Below are 20,126 nucleotides of genomic sequence, written 5' to 3'. Positions count from 1 at the left end.
AGAAGTCTGGTCTTGTGTAGTGAAATGATGACTGTAGGTAAAATATTTTCGGAGCTACGTGCGACAAAACATTAAAATGACTATTTTTTCCTAGGTCAGGGGCCATAACTCCTATAATACTGAATGAATCCGGACGCGAAACCCCAGGTGCACAACTGCACATGCTGACCAACGTTCCTGTAAACTTTGGTGACTCTAGGTCAAATACTTTTGGAGCTACGCACAACACAACATTAAAATGACCAATTTTTAACTAAGTCAGGGGCCATAACTCCTACACGACTAAATGAATCCGGATGCGAAACCCCAGGTGCATAACTGCACATGCTGACCAACATTCCTGTTAACTTTGGTGACTCTAGGTCAAATACTTTTGGAGCTATGCGTGACCCAACATTAAAATGACCAATTTTTAACTAAGTCAGGGGCCATAACTCCTACACGACTGAACGAATCCGGACGCGAAACCCCAGGTGCACAACTGCACATGCTGACTAACATTCCTGTAAACTTTGGTGACTCTAGGTCAAATACTTTTGGAGCTACACGCGACACAACATTAAAATGACCAATCTTTTACTAAGTCAGGGGCCATAACTCCTACAAGACTGAATGAATCCGGATGCGAAACCCCAAGTGCACAACTACACATGCTGACCAACAGTCCTGTAAAGTTTTGTGACTCTATGTCAAATACTTTTGGAGCTAGGTGCGACAACATGCTCAGAAGGACGAATGGACAAGAGCAAACCTATATGCCCCCACCACTCATGTGGGGGGCACAAAAATTGGAGTGGTGGTCTAGTGCAAAAGGGGCCCCCCCCACCCCCCACTAAAATTGGAGTGGTGGTCTAGTGCAAAAAAAGTCAGTAACTCAATCAGGATTATCTAGGTTAAAGTCTTTCTTAGGTCATAGTTACATCTCCTCATACTAGTAAAATATTGACAAGTAATGTAAATTCTATTATCATCGACAGCACTTTCATCTTGCTAATATCTTGAATCTGAGAGAGAAGGTATATTATAAATTTTAAAGCAAACTCTGCTTATTACAACCTGTACTAGCTTTTCCAGGGAGCAGACTGGAAAATAATGCTTACAAAAATTTATCGAAACTGTTTCAGGTTTCATGATTACATGTCCTACCAAAATATAGGACTAATATCAAAAACAATTATTGGCACATACATGCACATAGTCAAAACTTTCTACAATGTGACTTAAAATAACTGTGAAGCTTAAGTAATCCTGGACGATGTCAATCCTGTCTCAATGTAAGTTTTGTATTTTTCTTGTAGTTCAGGTTTCAATTACCTTATATGAAACATGAATGGTTTTGACATAAGAAAACTTACTATGTATTTCACATTCAGCGAGTTACTTACCTTACTGGTTGGCAATTTTCCTGTTACCTGACGATGTATGGACATTATCAGACCAAGGGCGACTGAATATGCTACAACACTGCAAAAGCCAACAAAATAATCATAACCTATAGTACAGAAAAAATAATTATATATAAGAGGTGCATATGTATGAACCATCAGTGTTTAAGTTTATTTTAGCTCTTTCAGAGTTATCTGAATTTGTTTGTTTGTTTGTTTTGGGTTTAACACCCTTTTTCAACAGTATTTCAGTCATGTAACGGCGGGCAGTTAACCTAACCAGTGTTCCTGGATTCTGTACCAGTACAAACCTGTTCTCCGCAAGTAACTGCCAACTTCCCCACATGAATCAGAGGTGGAGGACGAATGATTTCAGACACAATGTCGTTTATCAAATAGTCACGGAGAACACACGCCCCGCCCGAGGATCCAACTCATGACCCCACGATCCGTAGACCAACGCTCTTACCTACTGAGCTAAGCGGGTGGGTTATCTGAATTTGTAAACAATACCAAAACACACAGAAATACAATTATAATGTTTTACAAACTATGATAATATTCTTTTTATTCACTTATTGTTTATTAAATTTCCAATCATTTCAGTACTTCCTATCATGTATGTTATTATCTACTGCGCATTAACAATGCCCTGCGGATGATGATGCTTCAAATATTTGTTCTATACAGTTTTGAAAATCCAACAAAAACAGTCTTCCACTGTTTAACCTTTAGCCTGCTGGCGGCAAGTGATTTTGCCTTTGCGATCAGTGCAGACCAGGAGACCAGGATCTGTGCAGGCTGATCATGGTCTGCACTGTTCGCTATTCAGTCAGTAAATTTTCAGTAAACACCCTTTCAAATGATAAATGGTACTGCCAAAATTGAATGTTGAACCAGTCCATTTTGGAAATTTAGCATGGTAAGGGTTAAAGCTACTGTTTGATCCACGTTTTCTGTAAAAAGATTTTGTTCTCTTGATTTCTCTTGAAATATACAACAAGAGGACCATGATGGTCCTGAATCGCTCACCTCTTCCCAAATGACCCAGTTTTGAGTATGACGTCTTTTTTTCTATTATTTGACATAGTGACCTAGTTTTTGAGCTCATGTGACCCAGTTTTGAACTTGACCTAGATATTATCAAGATAAAAATTCTGACCAATTTTCAAGAAGATCCATTGAAAAATATGGTCTCTAGAGAGGCCACAAGGTTTTTCTATTAATTGACCTATTGACCTAGTTTTCGAAGGTACGTGACCCTGTTTTGAATTTTACCTATATATCATCAAGCTGAACATTCTCACTAATTTTCATGAAGATCTCATGAAAAATATGGCCTCTAGAGAGGTCACAAGGTTTTTCTATTTTTATACCTACTGGCCTAGTTTATGACCGCACGTGACCCAGTTTCGGAATTGACCTATATATCATCAAGGTGAACATTCAGATCAATTTTCATGAAGATCCATTGAAAAATATGGCCTCTAGAGAGGTCAAAAGATTTTAATAATTTTAGACCTACTGACCTAGTTTTTGACCGCAGTTGACCCAGTTTCAAACTTGACCTAGATATCATCAAGATGAACATTAAGACCAACTTTCATACAGATCCCATGAAAAGTATGGCCTCTAGAGATGTCACAAGGTTTTCTTATTATCTGACCTACTGACCTAGTTTTTTAAGGCACATGACCCAGTTTCAAACTTGACCTAGATATCATCAAGGTGAACATTCTGACCAATTTTTATGGAAATCCATTCACAAGTATGGCCTCTAGAGAGGTCACAAGGTTTTTCTATTTTTAGACCTACTGACCTAGTTTTTGACCACACATGACCCTGTTTCGAACTTGACCTAGATATTATCAAGATGAACATTCAGACCAACTTTCATACAGATCCCACGAAAAATAAGGCCTTTAAAGAGGTCACAAGGTTTTTCTATTATTTGACCTACTGACCTAGTTTTTGACGGCACGTGACCCACTTTCGAAATTGATCTAGACATTATCAAGTTGAACATTCAGACCAACTTTCATACAGATCCCATGAAAAATATCGCCTCTAGAGAGGTCACAAGGTTTTTCTATTATTTGACCTACTGACCTAGTTTTTGAAGGCACGTGACCTAGTTTCGAACCTGACCTAGATATCATCAAGATGAACATTCTGACCAATTTTCATGAAGATCTCATGAAATATATGGCCTCTAGAGAGGTCACAAGGTTTTTCTATTTTTAGACCTACTGACCTAGTTTTTGACCGCACGTGACCTAGTTTCAAACTTGACCTAGATATCACCAAGATGAATATTCAGACCAACTTTCATACAGATCCCATGAAAAATGTGGCCTTTAGAGAGGTCACAAGGTTTTTCTATTATTTGACCTACTGACCTAGTTTTTAATGGCACGTGACCCGGTTTCGAACTTGACCTAGATATCATCAAGATGAACGTTCTGACCAATTTTCATGAAGATCTTATGAAATATATGGCCTCTAGAGAGGTCACAAAGTTTTTCTATTTTTAGACCTACTGACCTAGTTTTTGATGGCACGTGACCCAGTTTCGAACTTGATCTAGATATCATCAAGGTGAACATTCTGACCAATTTTCATGAAGATCTTGTGAAATATATGGCCTCTAGGGAGGTCACAAGGTTTTTCTATTTTTAGACCTACTGACCTAGTTTTTGAAGGCACGTGACCCAGTTTCGAACTTGACCTAGATATCATCAAGATGAACATTCTGACTAACTTTCATAAAGATCCCATGAAAAATGTGACCTCTAGAGTAGTCACAAGCAAAAGTTTACAGACGCACGCACACACGGACGGACGACGGACACCGCGTGATCACAAAAGCTCTTTGTGACAGGTGAGCTAAAAAAAAAAAATATTCGTAACATATATATCACTTTAAAGAACTCCAAGGGTTATTACAGCAACTTTGTAAACTGTTAAAACATCTTGATTACTTTTGAATATATCGTAAAGAAAAGAAGATTCTGATAGGGTATTTTCCACTGTAAATTTCACAAATTCTGGACACCAGTAACATTTAGAATTTCAATCTTAACTTTAATTGTTCATGTTCATAATATTTTAGTTGGCAATAAGCGACATTTTCCTTAAAAATGTTCAAATTTTGAAATAGCTATTTTTCAATTCCTTCATAGGCTTGAATTTTCATAAGGAATAAACAATTTTGTCCATAACAAAGATATAATTCAAAAACATCGTACTATTACCCCTGGACACTTAAAATGATGAATAAATTAAAACTGAATCTTTCAAATCAGGCCACAACTAGAGCTGCTTTTGAGAAAAGTGCATGTCTCCCACAACTGCCTAATCATCTAAATAGTAAGTCAGTCTTTATATACTATTTACTCACTACAAATATACCTTTGAAGAGTAAAAAGGCTGATTTTAGGTAATTGAAGGGCCATAATTCCTAAGTGCCTGGGCCGATTTGGCTAGTTTTCACACTTGGCCGAGGACTTATGGTCAAACACACTTTGTTCAAGTTTGGTGAAGATCGGATGAGAAATGTGCAACTTAGAGCGCGGACAAGTGTAAAAAGGCCAATTTTTGGTAATTCAAGGGCCATAATTCCGAAGTGCCTGGGCCTATTTGGCTAGTTATCGAACTTGGCCGAGGACTTATGGTCAAACACACTTTGTTCAAGTTTGGTGAGGGTTTGGAAGAGACATGTTCGACTTAGAGCGCGTACAAGAGCAAAAAGGCCGATTTTGGTAATTCAAGGGCCATACTTCTAAAGTGGCTGCACTGAGGCCTTATGGTCAAACACATTTTGTTCAAGTTTGGTGAAGATCAGATGATAAATGTTCAACTTAGAGCGCGGACAAGAGTAAAAAGGCCCATTTTCAGTAATTCAAGGACCATTACTCCGAAGTGCCTAGGCCGATTTGGCTAGTTATCGAACTTGGCTGAGGTCTTATGGTCAAACATATTTTGTTCAAGTTTGGTGAAGATCAGATGAGAAATGTTTGACTTAGAGTGCAGACAAGATTTGTGGCAGACACACAGACTGGAGTAAATCAATATGTTTCCCACACCACTGTGTGGTGGGAGACATAATTCACACACAAAAAAATATTGCAAAATCAAGCTACAATTCACAAAAAAATATTTTACAGATCTGGTGGATCAAACAATTCTGAAAGGTATTAAACAGGCCATTACAGTAAAGCAAAACCTTTTTTGGGTTTCTTCACTCACATTAGCTTTTACAGACCACAAATTTCAGAAACAAAAGCAAGATGAATGAAAGTTTACCTTGATCCTCTAGATAAAGGCATCAGATTGTAGAAATAATATGCCAGAGACAGGATAATGTTAACTACTGAATCCATCTCCTACAAAATACACAGTTCTCTTATACCTTCCACTTATTATGAAAAATTACAATGATATCATCATCATACAAATTTCAAAGTAGAAATCTTTTTTTCTTTCAATTCAATTTGCAAATTGTAGCGCACATTAAATTTGGATTACAACATGAAATTCTTTCTATAAAGTTTAAAGGAAATTGATCCAAACATTTTATTACTCACAAAAAATCTGTATGGCTGTAAGGAAAAATGTCTTTTTTCTATAGACAAATATACCGGTAAAACTGACCCTCAACCCTTAACAGCCGTGACATTAGAAGATCATGTAGCCTTATTGTTTTCTGATACAGGATTACATCATTCTTGTGAAATCATTTAAAATCCTGAACATTGCTGTCACAGAACAGCTCAAAACTCTATTCCAATTGCAACAATATAATAACTTCTTAGAGTGTCTTTGGAAATCACATCCCTTTAAATCTAAATGCAAGTAAAACTTTAACATATTCCATCACCAAACCTTGGGGAAACATGTCTCATAAAGCCTAAACTCTGCTAAAAAACTTACTGAGACTTTACTTGAGCTGGTCCTTTTAATTTCATCTTGAAGCTGGTTGTAGATGTAGTCTAATTCAGTATGATATTCAAATGTCCGTGTACGAGTATTGGCCACGTCAATCGTAAACAAGATCTGTTTTGCTCTGATTGAGAAAAGTATTTCCAAAATGAAAAACTATTTTAAAGATTCTCTAAGAATTTAATACTGAAAGAACATGTTTCAATAATTGATAATATAACTATCTTGAAATTCATTTTCATAAATGCTGTCTTTTCCGTTTAATCTTAAGCCAACTCAGGGTAAGTGATTCTGCCTTTGCGACCAGTGCCGACCAAGATCAGCATGCACAATCTATGCAGGCTGATCATGGTCTGCACTGTTCGCCATTCAGTCAGTGAACCCTTTCGAATAATAAATGGTACTGGCAAAACTGACAGACCAGTCCATTTAAACAAGAGGACCATGATGGTCCTGAATCGCTCACCTATCCCCACATGACCCAGTGTTGAACTGAGTATGACGTCATTATTTCTATTATTTGACATAGTGACCTAGTTTTTGAGCACATGTGACCTAGATATCATCAAGATAAAAAATTCTGACCAATTTTCATGAAGATCCATTGAAAAATATGGCCTCTAGAGAGGTCACAAGGTTTTTCTATTATTTGACCTAATGGCCTAGTTTTTGAAGGCACGTGACCCACTTTTAAACTTGACCTAGATATCATCAAGGTGAACATTCTCACCAATTTTCATGAAGATCTCGTGAAAAATATGGCTTCTAGAGAGGTCACAAGGTTTTTCTATTTTTCGACCTACTGACCTAGTTTTTGACTGCACATGACCCAGTTACAAACCTGACCTAGATATCATCAAGCTGAACATTCTCACCAATTTTCATGAAGATCCGTTGAGAAATATGGCCTCCAGAGAGGTCACAAGGTTTTTTCTATTTTTAGACCTACTGACCTAGTTTTTAACCCCACGTGACCCAGTTTCGAACTTGACTTAGATATCATCAAAGTGAACATTCTGACCAATAATCATGAAGATCTCATGAAAAATATGGCCTCTAGAGAGGTCACAAGGTTTTTCTATTTTTAGATCTACTGACCTAGTTTTTAACCCCACGTGACCCAGTTTCGAACTTGACCTAGATATCTTCAAGTTAAACACTCTGACCAATTTTCATGAAGATCCATTGAAAAATATCGCCTCTAGAGAGGTCACAAGGTTTTCCTATTTTTAGACCTACTGACCTAGTTTTTGACCGCACGTGACCCAGTTACAAACTTGACCTAGATATCATCAAGGTGAACATTCTGACCAATTTTCATGAAGATCCATTGAGAAATATGGCCTCTAGAGAGGTCACAAGGTTTTTCTATTTTTAGATCTACTGACCTAGTTTTTGACCCAACGTGACCCAGTTTCGAACTTGACCTAGATATCATCAAGGTGAACATTCTGACCAATTTTCATGAAGATCCATTGAGAAATATGGCCTCTAGAGAGGTCACAAGGTTTTTCTATTTTTAGATCTACTGACCTAGTTTTTGGGCCCCACGTGACCCAGTTTCGAACTTGACCTAGATATCATCAAGGTGAACATTCTGACCAATATTCATGAAGATCTCATGAAAAATATGGCCTCTAGAGAGGTCACAAGGTTTTTCTATTTTAGATCTACTGACCTAGTTTTTAACCCCACGTGACCCAGTTTCGAACTTGACCTAGATATCATCAAGGTGAACATTCTGACCAATTTTCATGAAGATCCATTGAGAAATATGGCCTCTAGAGAGGTCACAAGGTTTTTCTATTTTTAGACCTAATGACCTAGTTTTTGACCCTACGTGACCCAGTTTCGAACTTGACCTAGATATCATCAAGGTAAACATTCTGACCAATATTCATGAAGATCACATGAAAAATATGGCCTCTAGAGAGGTCACAAGGTTTTTCTATTTTTTGACCTACTGACCTAGTTTTTGAACCCACGTGACCCAGTTTCGAACTTGACCTAGATATCATCAAGGTGAACATTCTGACCAATTTTCATGAAGATCTCATGAAAAATATGGCCTCTAGAGAGGTCACAAGGTTTTTTCTATTTTAGATCTACTGACCTAGTTTTTTAACCCCACGTGACCCAGTTTCGAACTTGACCTAGATATCATCAAGGTGAACATTCTGACCAATTTTCATGAAGATCCATTGAGAAAATATGGCCTCTAGAGAGGTCACAAGGTTTTTCTATTTTTAGACCTAATGACCTAGTTTTTGACCCTACGTGACCCAGTTTCGAACTTGACCTAGATATCATCAAGGTAAACAATCTGACCAATACTCATGAAGATCTCTTGAAAAATATGGCCTCTAGAGAGGTCACAAGGTTTTTCTATTTTTAGACCTACTGACCTAGTTTTTGAACCCACGTGACCCAGTTTCGAACTTGACCTAGATATCATCAAGGTGAACATTCTGACCAATTTTCATGAAGCTCTTATGAAATATATGGCCTCTAGAGAGGTCACAAGGTTTTTCTATTTTTAGACCTACTGACCTAGTTTTTGATGGCACGTGACCCAGTTTCGAACTTGACCTAGATATCATCAAGATGAACATTCTGACCAATTTTCATAAAGATCCCATGAAAAATGTGACCTCTAGAGTGGTCACAAGCAAAAGTTTACGGACGCACGGACGCACGGACGCACGGACGGACGACGGACGACGGACACCGCGCGATCACAAAAGCTCACCTTGTCACTTTGTGACAGGTGAGCTAAAAATTTAGCAGTGTAAAGGTTTATGCATTACTGACATGTTAATTGAACCTTATCTGACAACTCCCCATATGATCTATAAATCAGTATTATTCTATCTTCATAAACCTGGCCTTGTGTTTTACTCTGACACATTGAAGTTTAATCTATTTCAGTTAGCCCCTAAATGAATATATCAAGAATAGACAAGATATTTTGAAAGGTGACAAATTGCGCTGCAAATAAAAATTAAGGAAAATAAGCATCACTTACAAATCATCAGTGAGGACAAGCATAGCTCCTTCAAGACGATCTTTTTCTGATCTTTTACGTGTGCTAGGGACCTGTGTTGATACCACAAAACCATTCTGATCTGTCTGGTGTTTCTATAATAAAATATAGCAAGTCTAGGTTAGTAAAATCTACTAAAGAGATGAAATATTGGGTATGGAGATGGGTTTTAGAATGCAATTTTGCCACTGGTTAATTCTAAAATCAGAAAAGATGTTTGAAGAGGCCCCAGGTGCTCCTCCAGGTATTTGTTTCAGGCCAAGGTGAGCAAAAGGGTAAGAACCACTGACATTCTGCAAGCCAGCTGATTGACTTTCACACATGACAGCTCAACCGGGGCTCGAACTCAGAGGTTAGAAGAAACTGATTTAAAGTCAGCAACCTTAACCATACAACCACAGAGGCCCATTGGACCATAATGTTGCATAAGAGCTTTCATGCCTTTGAACATTTCCTTAAGACTACTTTTCCACAAATTATATAAATACAGGCAGTACAACAAGAGGACCATGATGGCCCTGAATCGCTCACCTGTCCCCACATGACCCAGTTTTGAACTGAGTATGATGTCATTTTTTCTATTATTTGACATAGTGACCTAGTTTTTGAGCTCATGTGACCCAGTTTTGAACTTGACCTAGATATCATCAAGATGAACATTCAGACAAACTTTCATACAGATCCCATGAAAAATATGGCCTCTAGAGAGGTCACAATGTTTTTTATTATTTGACCTACTGACCTAGTTATTGATGGCATGTGACCCAGTTTCGAATTTGACCTAGATATCATCAAAGTGAACATTCTGACCAATTTTCATGAAGATCCATTCAAAAGTATGGCCTCTAGACAGGTCACAAGGTTTTTCTATTTTTAGACCTACTGACCTAGTTTTTGATCGCAGTTGACCCAGTTTCGAACCTGACCTAGATATCATCAAGATGAACATTCAGACCAATTTTCATACAGATCCCATGAAAATTATGGCCTCTAGAGAGGTCACAAGGTTTTTCTATTATTTGACCTACTGACCTATTTTTGATGGCACTTGACCCACTTTTAAACTTGACCTAGATATCATCAAGGTGAACATTCAGACCAATTTTCATGAAGATCCATTGAAAAATATGGCCTCTAGAGAGGTCACAATGTTTTTCTATTTTTAGACCTACTGACCTAGTTTTTGACTGAACGTGACCCAGTTTCGAACTTGGCCTAGACATTATCACGATGAACATTCAGACCAATTTTCATACAGATCCCATGAAAAATATGACCTCTAGAGAGGTCACAAGGTTTTTCTATTATTTGACCTACTGACCTAGTTTTTGACGGCATGTGACCCAGTTTCGAACTTGACCTAGATATCATCAAGGTGAACATTCTGACCAATTTTCATGAAGATCTTGTGAAAAATATGGCATCCAGAGAGGTCACAAGGTTTTTCTATTTTTAGACCTACTGACCTAGTTTTTGAAGGCACGTGACCCAGTTTCGAACTTGACCTAGATATCATCAAGATGAACATTCAGACCAATTTTCATACAGATCCCATGAAAAATGTGACCTCTAGAGTGGTCACAAGCAAAAGTTTACGCACTGACGGACGGACGATGCTGCGCGATCACAAAAGCTCACCTTGTCACTTTGTGACAGGTGAGCTAATAAAAAAACATTTCTTGTTACCAACTTACAAGTATCCTCACCTAAATATAGATACAAGCAGGCATCAAATGAAAATGTGATCAAAGTCAATAGGCTTTAAACTACAATTTTGTGGGAACATGGATACGGAAAATTCAATTTTTTAAGGTATCTTTGATATGAATTTCATTTGTTTGTTGGGATTGAGTTACTTGGATGAAAACTATATCAATGTGAAAGTTAGTCCCTTATTAATATTTATAACTTTACTGTAAAATGAAAACTCAGAATATCAAAAGCAGTGTTGTTTTACAAATACATGTTTGTAAAAAAGGGTCATTGACCCTAAAGCGCTCACCTGTGTACAAGGCTTCAAGTGTGTTTATTTAATACAGAGTTAGGTTTCTTCCATGTTAGCCTATATTATATACATGTCACAAACAATTTTGAACCTAGGGCAATAATTTGAACAATTATGGTAGACATCATAAATCTGATATCACACGCCAAATATCAAGGCTCTAGCTATTATTGATTCAGAGAAGAAAAGTTATTTATTTATTTAATTGGGTTTTACGACGCACCAACACATTATAGGTTACATGGCGCCAAACAGGACTACAAACTTTGGTTTCACATCTCATTTACATCGAAATAAAAAAACATGAGGTACGGAATTAAAATTTGCATACCTGCTGGAATTACAGAGTTACAGCAAAACCAAGTGTTAAGACCCTATTAGTCGCCTCTTACGATCATGCAAGGGTAAGGCAGTGATTCCAATTCTTTTCATACACAGATCGTCCCAGAACCACATGGGGCGAGAAGAAAAAGTGACCACACCCCCTGGCAGCCATGGTTTTTGACGAATCTGAATAATTTGAACAATCTTGGTAGAGGGTCACACAAGGACCATTTGTGCAAAATTATTTTAAAATCGGGTCGGCAGTTTCACACAAAAAAGATTTTTAAAGTTTCCACTATATACATATAGGGAAAAGTGACCACGCCCTCTGGTGGCCATGTTTTTTGACGAATCAGAATAATTTGAACAATCTTGGTAGAGAATCACACAAGGACCATTTGTGTAAAATTATTCTAAAATCGGGCCAGCAGTTTCACACAAGAAGATTTTTAAAGTTTTCACTATATACATATACGGAAAAGTGACCATGCCCTCTGGCGGCCATGTTTTTTGATGAATCAAAATAATCTAAATAATCTTGGTAGAGGGTGACATAAGGACCATTTGTGTGAAATTATTTCAAATTTTCTGTTTAGGAGATGTCGTTTGTGAAGTTTTTTCTATTTTTAGCTCTGGCAGCCCCTATGTGCAACCAAGCGAAACAGTTTGAACAACATTGGTAGAGGACCACCCGAGGAACATCATGGTCAAGTTTCATCAAAATCCATTCAGTGCTTTTGGAGGAGATATTGTTTAAACACAAATGTTGATGAAGGATGACTTGATGAACGACGGACACAGCGTGATCACAATACCTCACCATGAGCACTATGTGCTCAGGTGAGCTAAAAATGCAATATTCCTAGGACAATTACTGCTTTTGTTCAGGTTACAGAACCAGACATGATGTAAATACATACATTGCACAAGACCTGATGTTCTACATCTGTTCCATAAAATTAAGCCCAATAGCTAATATGCAGGCAATACCTGACAGATCCATTGTTCAGGAACATGCAGGAAGAAGCAAAGATTGATAGAATTATACTGACACAAGCAGTGAAAACATTTTATTTTAAACATGGTAGATGCAATAATAAGATCAACCCGGAGGTTTTGGTGATGTAACTGTAAATACTTACAAACATGAATTAAAAAAAAACTTATGCCATTCTCTTAATTTCTGGAACATTTTTAAGTCTTAGACAAAACAGGGGTCAGTCTTTTCAGTTCTAATGATGGCCATAGACCCAAGGCTCTTCTTATATTACATCAGGCACAGCCAGCATCTAGGCAGAACCACTGCCCTTCCATAAGCCAGCTGGACAGCTTCATCACATGGAAATATGCCACATTTCTACCAACAGAGGTGAGTGACAACAGAAGTCAAGTCAGCAAACATAACCAAGCCACCACTGTGGCTGGTTCTCTTACTTAATTGAACAGTAAACAAAATGTTCAACAAACATGGTGAGTATGGGAACCACAATTCCAACAGACAGGATTTGGATGGGAACCAAACTTCCAACAAATATGTTTAGGCTGGGAACCAAACCGTCAATGCACATTGTTACTGAAAGTCTGAATCAAACTTGGACCAGATCACTTGGCTTTGAAACTGGTATAAATGAAAGACAGGCAGTTCAGGTGTCTAATAGAAAAGAAGTAAAGAACAAGTTCTTTAAATGACATGTGCTTTTATCATAAACAAATGCTGTTTGTAAAACATAAAAAGCTCCCTCCCAAATAATTGCCTGTTTGAGGTAACTTTATCTGTAATTTTCAGTCTTAAGATATATGCATCCTTGAACAACAAGAATGAATATGTACTGACCACAGACAACCAACTGCCTTAGACTCAAGCCTTTTCCAGTTAATGATGAGAATTAATTTCAAGTCTCAAGGTCACTGTGATCCTGACCTCTGACCTAGTGACCTTTAAATCAATAACAGTGAGCTAATGATTACCCCCAATCAATCTATTTAGTTGAACAGCCTGCCACTGGAATTTGTTGGGAACCTAAGTCACTGTGTCCTTGACTTTTAATTTGACTTACTGGCCCCAACACTATGACAGTCATTAACCTTTCACAAGCAATCATAAATTTAACATTTATTGATCTGAAACAAAGTAATATATCAAAGGCCTCAAAGATCTAAGGCCCAACAGACTGACATGAGCAAAGCTTATAGGGACATGTGTGCAGCTATTAAAATGGTGTCAGTTTTATAACAGACTTTTAAACATTGTTAAATGTTGTCTTGTTCAGGCAAATTCTTTTTTTTTTTTTAAACAAGATGAATTTCTTTGAAGTTATGATCAATTCCTATGTGTTATAGTCTTATATGGTATAAGCTAAGATAAAGTTTAGTGTAGTACCTGACTTACTAGATTCAGCTGACTTATGAAGGTAAGACCTACACTCATGCAGCTTTTGAGTCTCAAATTACATAGGTTTATGGAAAAAACCAGGACAGGAACTTGCATTCCAACCAAGAGGTAGCGAAAGGTATCAACAGAAAACAGGATAAAGCAGAAGAGTCTTCAAGAAATCCAACATTCTAAGATTGCAGAGGAAAAATTTCAAAATCAAATGTATGCCAAATTAAAGATGTATAGGGACAAGTCTCCAAATGAGCATCCAATATCAAAAACCATGGATTAATACTATTGAAACTGATATTTAATTAATGTAATTCATTATACAACTAAACTTCTTATAGTTCAGGTCACATTTTGTCCTGTGCAATGGTTAAAGGAGCATTTCTACATATTTTAAAATCTACTAAACTATTTTATTTTTAAATACTGCATAGACCTCAATGGACCATATTTTAATATTTATTTACAGTTACTAATTAATGGAAGCTTTTACTAAATTTCCCACACAATAAAAATGCTTTTGAGACATGCCCCTTCTACAGGTAAAGTACACTTTTGTAACACTTACGCACATTTATCCTGTTTTATGACGTACAGACAATGAAAACAAAAGCCAGTAAGAGGAAGAAGGGTGATAGGAAGTGGGGTAATAGGATGGGGTTTAATAGTAAATCCTACCTGTGACCCATCTTTAGAGGTACAAGAAAATAATCCAGCCTAACCAATGTAACATCAATGCAAGTTTTGAAAGATGATGAACAAATTTATATAACTGAGCTGCACCATGAGAAAACCAACATAGTGCATTTGCATCCATGCAGTCTGGTCAGATTCCATGCTGTTCGCTTTCAAAGTTTATTGCAATTAGAGAAAACGTTAGCGAACAGCATGGATCCTGACCAGACTGCACAGATGCGCAGTCTCATCTGGATCCATGCTGGTCGCAAATGCACTATGTTGGTTTTCTCATGGTGCAGCTCATATATGTATAGCCTACTGAAGATTAAATAATATTGACAATGTTTTATTTTCACTAATTTCACAAACAAAGCAGCATACAAATTTAAAATGCTCTTGCATATCATTAAGAAACATCATTTTTAGAAGTATATTGCTTAACCAGCTATGAAGTAAAAGTTTTTGATACAGTTGAACTTCAATGGCTCGAACTCGGATCTTTTGAACATCCCTCTTCGCCCGGTCCTGAATTTATTCCTTCTTTCATTCTATATAGCTCTACCTTGGATCAGTCGAACTTTGAAAACTCGAACTCTCTAACTCATTTGGTGGTCCCCTCGGCTTAATTACACCTATTCAGTCGAACAGACAATTTGTCGCCAGAATGGCTTGTGTTTACAAAGTTTTTCATGCCTCTGCCCGACATTTGCCAAGCTTCCCCTTTAACTGGCACGTGCTTAAATTTCACATGCTATGTAATTAGTGTCGGTATACGACAAACAAATTAAACAAAGTGACTTTCGTTCACTGCAATGCTTTAATGGGCTTTGATTTATCTGAATAAAATTATTTAAAATAACTGAGCAATGTCTGTCTTTATTTTTTCTGCATAAAAACAGGAGATCTGATATCAACCTTCATACTGCTTTAGCATGGCTGAACAAGTTAGTAAAGGACCCGGAAACAGGGTGATAGCTAAGTCGGCTACTGGAAAGCAATATATTTGATAATATTTGTACTGGACTATGATTCATAAAGGTTTGCTATTCATGTCTTTCTATTTGATGCCGTCTAAAACAAATTCTTATAATTATATTAGTGTTTTATCTGTGTTATTTTTCTTTGAAAATAAATAAATAAGCATATTTCAGCATTTGTTTTACATTTATCATTGTATCATACACATATTTAGGTACAATATGGCAATATATTATGATGTAAGATTTGTAACACGTCATGCACTCGAATTCCCAAATTCAAAATGGCCGCCATTTGGATGGCTCAAACAACGGAAAACTCGAACTAATTTCCACGGGACCCTCAAGTTCAAGCCATCGAAGTTCGACTGTAACACAAATATATCTGTCAATCAAATAAGAAAATCAAGTTACCAGAAAATTACTAAATTTACAGTATCTAAAGTTATACTCTAACAAATGTCTTGTACTAATCTCCTATAGACAAAATTGATTAAGAATATGCTAAAATTTCCTAATTATATAATTACTTCATTAAACTTGTAACCTAAAACTTCTGTAGAATAGAAGACAGGAAAATACGATATCTAAATAGTAGTTGGAAAAACAGGATAACAAAAGTGAAATTTAGAAAATGACTTATAAAATATCAAACTAAATGTTAAAGAAATGAATAAAAAGCTCGGTAAAAATTTCAAACTGCTTTAGATGTGAGGTGAAAAAACGAACAGAATTATGAGCCTCCTGAATACCTAATTCACTTGTGTTTAAGAAACTTGACATGCAGCTTGATCTCAACAAATCTAGGAAAATTCTTTTTGTGAGTTAAAGATAAGCATTTGTATCATGTCAAACAAAGAAATATTTAAAAAGAGCTGTCTCCATAGGATGACACATGCCCCGATGGCACTTTGAATGAATAGTTATGGCCGATGTTAGAGTTTAGGACCTTTGACCTACGGACCTGGGTCTTGCGCGCGACACGTCGTCTTACTGTGGTACACATTCATGCCCAATAATTTTAAAATCCATGCATGAATGACGAAGATATGGACCGGACACGCTAATCAATGCACTATCATGAAATATGACCTTTAACGTCTAAGTGTGACCTTGACCTTTGAGCTACGGACCTGGGTCTTGCGCGAGACACGTCGTCTTACTGTGATACACATTAATGCCAAGTTATTTGAAAATCCATCCATGAATGACAAAGATATGGACCGGACACGAATGCACTATCATGAAAAATGACCTTTAACATCTAAGTTTGACCTTGACCTTTGAGCTACGGACCTGGGTCTTGCGCGTGACACATTGTCTTACTGTGGTACACATTCACGCCAAGTTATTTGAAAATCCATCCATGGATGACAAAGATATGGACCGGACACGAATGCACTATCATGAAAAATGACCTTTAACGTCTAAGTGTGATCTTGACCTTTGAGCTACGGACCTGGGTCTTGCGCGCGACACATCGTCTTACTGTGGTACACATTCATGCCAAGTTATTTGAAAATCCATCCATCGATGACAAAGATATGGACCAGACACGAAAATTGCGGACAGACTGACAGACGGTTCAAAAACTGTATGCCTCCCTTCGGGGGCATAAAAATGTCTTCATTTGCAAGTGGTCTATATTCACAAATCACAATATTCTGCAAATGCTTAAATCTATCTTGAAACTAGTGCACTTTATTCACAAGCCACTGTTTAAAACTAATAATGAACTCTGTTGTAAGGAAATCTGTTATAAGGAACTCATTTTTATGGCCTCATTCTTCCCCTATTTAAGTGAGTGAGTGAGTGAGTGAGTTGGGTTTTTCGGGGAATTAAATGACGAAACAAATGGATATAACAAACACAAATATATAGCAAAAGCTTGGTTAATAGGAAAATATTTCTACATTCATAGCTATTGATAAGACACTAAAGTATTCAAATTTATACACTTTAAAATACAGTGTATGTATGGAATTTTATATCTACATAATTATGCATGTACTGTATGTACATGAAATTATGCACTCATTATTGCATTATGCACTCTTTTCTTACAGTAGATTTGGTAAACAATTATTGGTTTTTGAATTATTCATAGTGTCTTATTAAAATGTCATGCATTTTTACCAACAAAAGAGATAATCATCTGAACACCAATTCTAGATCAGTTAGTTCTTCAGACGGAAGTAAAGCATTAACCAAACAAAATTCAAGATGTCAATTTTTGGTAATTACCAATACTGAGAAAATGAATTGGAATGAAAGTTAAGAATTAAATCAATGATGAAAAACTGAACAGTTATTAAACAATGGCTCAAATCAGTTTTCCCAGCCCTGCTTACTACATGTCACGTGTTCCTAATATTGTTCATCTACAGCTGACTTTGGTAATTGTGTACCTTGTATAAAGTGAACACTGTTTTGTGGCCTGACAATTTCCTAATAACCGAGTTTTACTGTAGTGTTTTTGAGAGCCACGTCATCACAGGAGGTTTTTTTAGTACAGGTTTGACTGTGCATGTTAGTTTGTATATCTTATTTGAAATCTAACAGTATTAAGTTTATTTATTTATTTGGGGTTTACGGCGCACCAACACAGTACAGTATTAAGAGGGTAGGGGAAGAGAGGTGAACAAAATAATACATTCTTCACATTAACCTTTGTGTATATATATATATATATATATATATATATATATATATATATATATTAGTTCAGGTTTTTCATTTGAAGGGTAGGGGTATACTGTTACACACTGTTATTATGTCACATAAACCTTTGTTATGTTGTCCCTTATAAATATTTATGTACATTTTAGTTCAGGTTTTTCAGAAACAGTGTAGGGGTACAGCGTTAAACATGGTATTACATTCTTCACATTAAACCTTTGTATAAGTATGTATATTTCAGTTCAGATTTTTCAATAATAGAATAGGGGTACAGCATTACACAAGGTATTACATTTTTCACATTAAACCTTCGTATATGTATGTATATTTCAGTTCAGATTTTTCAGTAACTGGGTATGGGTACAGCGATAAACATGGTATTACATTTTCACATTAACCTTTGTGAATGTATGTGTATTTTAGTTTAGTTTTTTCAGTAACAGGGTTAGGGTATAGATTTAAACATGGTATTACAGTCTTCAACATTAACCTTTGTATATGTATGTATATTCTAGTTCAGGTTTTTCAGTTATATAGGGTAAGAGTGTAGAGTTAAACATGGCATTACATTCTTCAATTGTATGAAATAAACCTTTGTATGTGTATGTATATTTTTGTTCAGGTTTTTCAGTTATATAGGGTAGGGGTATAGTGTTAAACAAGGTATTACATTCTTCACATTAACCTTTGTGACTTCCAGTAGATCCTCGCACGTCTTCGCACCCTCAATCTCCTCCTTTGCTGTAGCCTGTTTAGACTTCACAATCTCGCTGGAAATATACAAGTGAGTAATGAATATCATTGTCATGTACCTCTTACACTAACATTTTTGATAAGGTTATTAACTGGACCAATGTGCAACCCTACTGGTAGGCGTAAATGGAACATACAAAAATTAGATACAACAGTTTCAATGTTCTGTCTGAATAACAATTTAAGTTAAAACTTTCGACATAAATTACTTGGAGAAAGAATGACTGACAATATTTGTAGTTGCTTTTCATGACATTATAACAAAGATATTGACTTTAGGTTTAACACTGTTAAAAGTTTTAGGAACAATCATCTTCAGTCAAACTGACATGGAGGAAATAAGTGATCAAACTGGCGACTTCTAAATTTGTAATCTTGCGCCAATCTGTTTAGCTAACTTCGCAAGTTGGAAAAATCTGTAAAAGTTTGAACTAACCTTGTCACAGAATAATGTTCCAACATTGTCTTCACAAGTTTGAAAACCAAGTTGAAATAAGGCATTGTTTTTATATTGTGGACGGAACCTCTGAAACAAAATTTATGACATTTGTTAAAATTGGAAAAAATGATCAAAAAACATCTTTTAGATACAAGCATATATATGAGCCGTGCCATGAGAAAACCAACATAGTGGCTTTGCGACCAGCATGGATCCAGACCAGCCTGCGCATCCGCGCAGTCTGGTCAGGATCCATGCTGATCGCTAACGGTTTCTCTAATTGTAATAGGCTTTGAAAGCGGACAGCATGGATCCTGACCAGACTGCGCGGATGCGCAGGCTGGTCTGGATCCATGCTGGTCGCATACCCACTATGTTGGTTTTCTCATGGCACGGCTCATATTACAAAATGAAGATATAAAATAATCCAAGTAAGACATTTATCTCTCCTAAAGCTAAACAGAATTCTCAAATTTCCAATGATACTCGTTAGGTCTTATGGCGACTTTCCAGCTTGTG

The 20,126-nt window shown here is 36.6% G+C and overlaps 1 protein-coding gene across 4 annotated transcripts in view; it reads right to left on the bottom strand.

Annotated features, from left to right (window-relative positions):
- The window catches only part of LOC123535621 (tetratricopeptide repeat protein 13-like), a 66,326-nt gene that overhangs the window by 7,366 nt on the left and 38,834 nt on the right, over positions 1–20,126 (bottom strand). The window contains exons 17-23 of one of the 4 annotated variants that reach the window (XM_053549640.1): positions 19,605–19,694; positions 19,086–19,185; positions 14,760–14,798; positions 9,352–9,464; positions 6,318–6,450; positions 5,691–5,770; positions 1,386–1,464 (exon numbers count right to left, since the gene is read on the bottom strand). In XM_053549640.1, the coding sequence (XP_053405615.1) occupies positions 1,386–1,464; positions 5,691–5,770; positions 6,318–6,450; positions 9,352–9,464; positions 14,760–14,798; positions 19,086–19,185; positions 19,605–19,694 (634 nt within the window). The remainder of the gene's footprint in view (positions 1–1,385; positions 1,465–5,690; positions 5,771–6,317; positions 6,451–9,351; positions 9,465–14,759; positions 14,799–19,085; positions 19,186–19,604; positions 19,695–20,126) is intronic. The other 3 variants (XM_045318347.2, XM_053549651.1, XM_045318354.2) reach the window with 3 other exon arrangements.

The sequence above is a fragment of the Mercenaria mercenaria genome, chromosome 1, assembly GCF_021730395.1.
Source record: "Mercenaria mercenaria strain notata chromosome 1, MADL_Memer_1, whole genome shotgun sequence".
In the NCBI taxonomy this organism is placed as follows: Eukaryota; Metazoa; Mollusca; class Bivalvia; order Venerida; family Veneridae; genus Mercenaria; species Mercenaria mercenaria.
Note: the sequence above shows the minus strand (reverse complement) of the source record. Positions and strands in the feature narration are given on the sequence as shown.